The 1,683-nt window shown below is 59.5% G+C and overlaps 1 protein-coding gene across 1 annotated transcript in view; it reads right to left on the bottom strand.

The window, feature by feature from the left end:
• SERBP1 (SERPINE1 mRNA binding protein 1) overlaps positions 1 to 1,683 on the bottom strand; it is a 41,476-nt gene that overhangs the window by 32,078 nt on the left and 7,715 nt on the right. The window contains exon 2 of the mRNA XM_009636211.2: positions 1,145 to 1,211. Coding sequence (XP_009634506.2) covers positions 1,145 to 1,211 — 67 coding nt within the window. The remainder of the gene's footprint in view (positions 1 to 1,144; positions 1,212 to 1,683) is intronic.

Genomic DNA, 1,683 nt, shown 5'->3' with positions numbered 1-1,683 from the left:
CGCTGGGCCCGCCGCCCCCCTGCCAGGGGCCGTGCCCCGGGGTGGGCAAAGGGGTCCCTGCCAGCACGGGTCAAAACTGCCCTTAAAAACTTGGGCGGAGTCCTGGAAAGCAAGATTCCTGTGTTTCTGACCGTTTCGGGCAATTTAAAATCACGTAAATGCCACGGTTTCATGTGTATGCACTCCAACAGCTGTTGCAGCAACGACCATCAAACTCCCTGCTTTGCTTCAAGGCCCCTTCCCCTTTGCGTTCCGAACCGCGCTCCCCATCCACTGCTTCATAGGAGACAAAACGAAATGAAACTCACGTCATCTCATACCCTGTCCCCAGGTGACCTACCTGCTCTCCACAGGAACAGCACTAAAGATGACTGTAAATGCAAGGGCCAACAAAACCCGTTCTCCGTTTCCACGTGCGTGACTGCGCTCAGTAGCAGGGGTTGGTTTTGCACGGGGCGGAGGACGGGGGGGCAGCTCTCCCTGCTGCTCCCACCCGGCTTTCCTGCAGGTACAGGGGAAAGCAAAGCGCCTGGCAAACGGGAAACACCCCTGGCAGGACCCGGGGGACAGCCAGGGTGGCTCCCGCGGGATTTTCACACAAAGCCAATTTCCTTGCAGAGAAAGCGTGCGGGGCAGGAGAGTGTTTACTCATGCAAATGCCACTCATGGGCTGTTTTACGATTCCATGCAGCTATTAAATCGGATAAAGTTTGGTTTTGCCTTTTACTGCAGGTTTATCTGGGGAGCGGCACTGTGGGTGGCGAGCGTGTGTCCCAGCTCCCGGACTTCACCCGGCGCAGCTCCGGGCCAGGCGTGAGGGCTCTCGGAAGCACCCAGTGCCACGCCGTGTGCCTGGCCTGCAGCCACCGCAGCCCAGGCTGCGGGGTCCCCCAGCCACGGCTCTGGCACCGACGTGGGTTGTGGGGGCACCTGCAAAGGTGGATGAGCACAGGGTGGGAAAAATGCCTTCCTCATCTGGAGAGGAGGGATGCATCCAGGGCCAGGGATGGCAGCAGGCAGGCACAGGCAGAGGGAACATCGCTGCCAGGAGCAACAGCAGCCACCTTCTCCAGTACATTTCACAGAGCAGCACTCGTTTCTGCTGCCCTGAATTAACAGGTACCAGGAGCTGCTTGAGCCTTACCTGCCTGCAGCTGGCAGCGGGGCAGAGGCTGGCTGAGGCAGCCCAGCCACAGGCTGCCAGACTTCTGCTGAGAAAGGAAAAGACGTTCAAGCAGCTACCCAGGGTGGTGGAACCCTTCGCAGGGTTCCTGCTGTCCCAAAATTGCTGGGCCTCTGCAATAAAAATTCAGGCCCAGGTGAGTAACCCTCCCCCTCCCCACCCCCCAGCTGGAGGGGCACAGCCGGCAGCACCACCCCAGGTTTTGGTGTTTTCTCCAGTGCCTGGCGTGGCTACACTCCTCTCCCAGCCCCATGCAGGCTTTCCTGCAGCACCAACCAAAGGCACTTCTTTTTTATTGCAGTCCTTAAAGCAGTCCAAACCAAACACGGCTCCTGGCCTACCTGCTGCTCCCCACACACCCCAAAACCTCATTTCTCAGTGAGAGGGGCAGCTGGGATGCTGCCGTGGATGGGGCGCAGCTGGGGCAGCAGGAGCCAGCAGCAGCAGGGGCTTTTGCCCACAGGGGAGGACATCTGCCGATGGGAAGGGGGGCCCTTATA

This window comes from Egretta garzetta, unplaced genomic scaffold (assembly GCF_000687185.1).
Source record: "Egretta garzetta isolate BGI_Z169 unplaced genomic scaffold, ASM68718v1 scaffold163, whole genome shotgun sequence".
NCBI classification, from domain to species: Eukaryota; Metazoa; Chordata; class Aves; order Pelecaniformes; family Ardeidae; genus Egretta; species Egretta garzetta.
The sequence above is the reverse complement of the archived record's forward strand: the minus strand, read 5'-3'. Positions and strand labels throughout refer to the sequence as shown.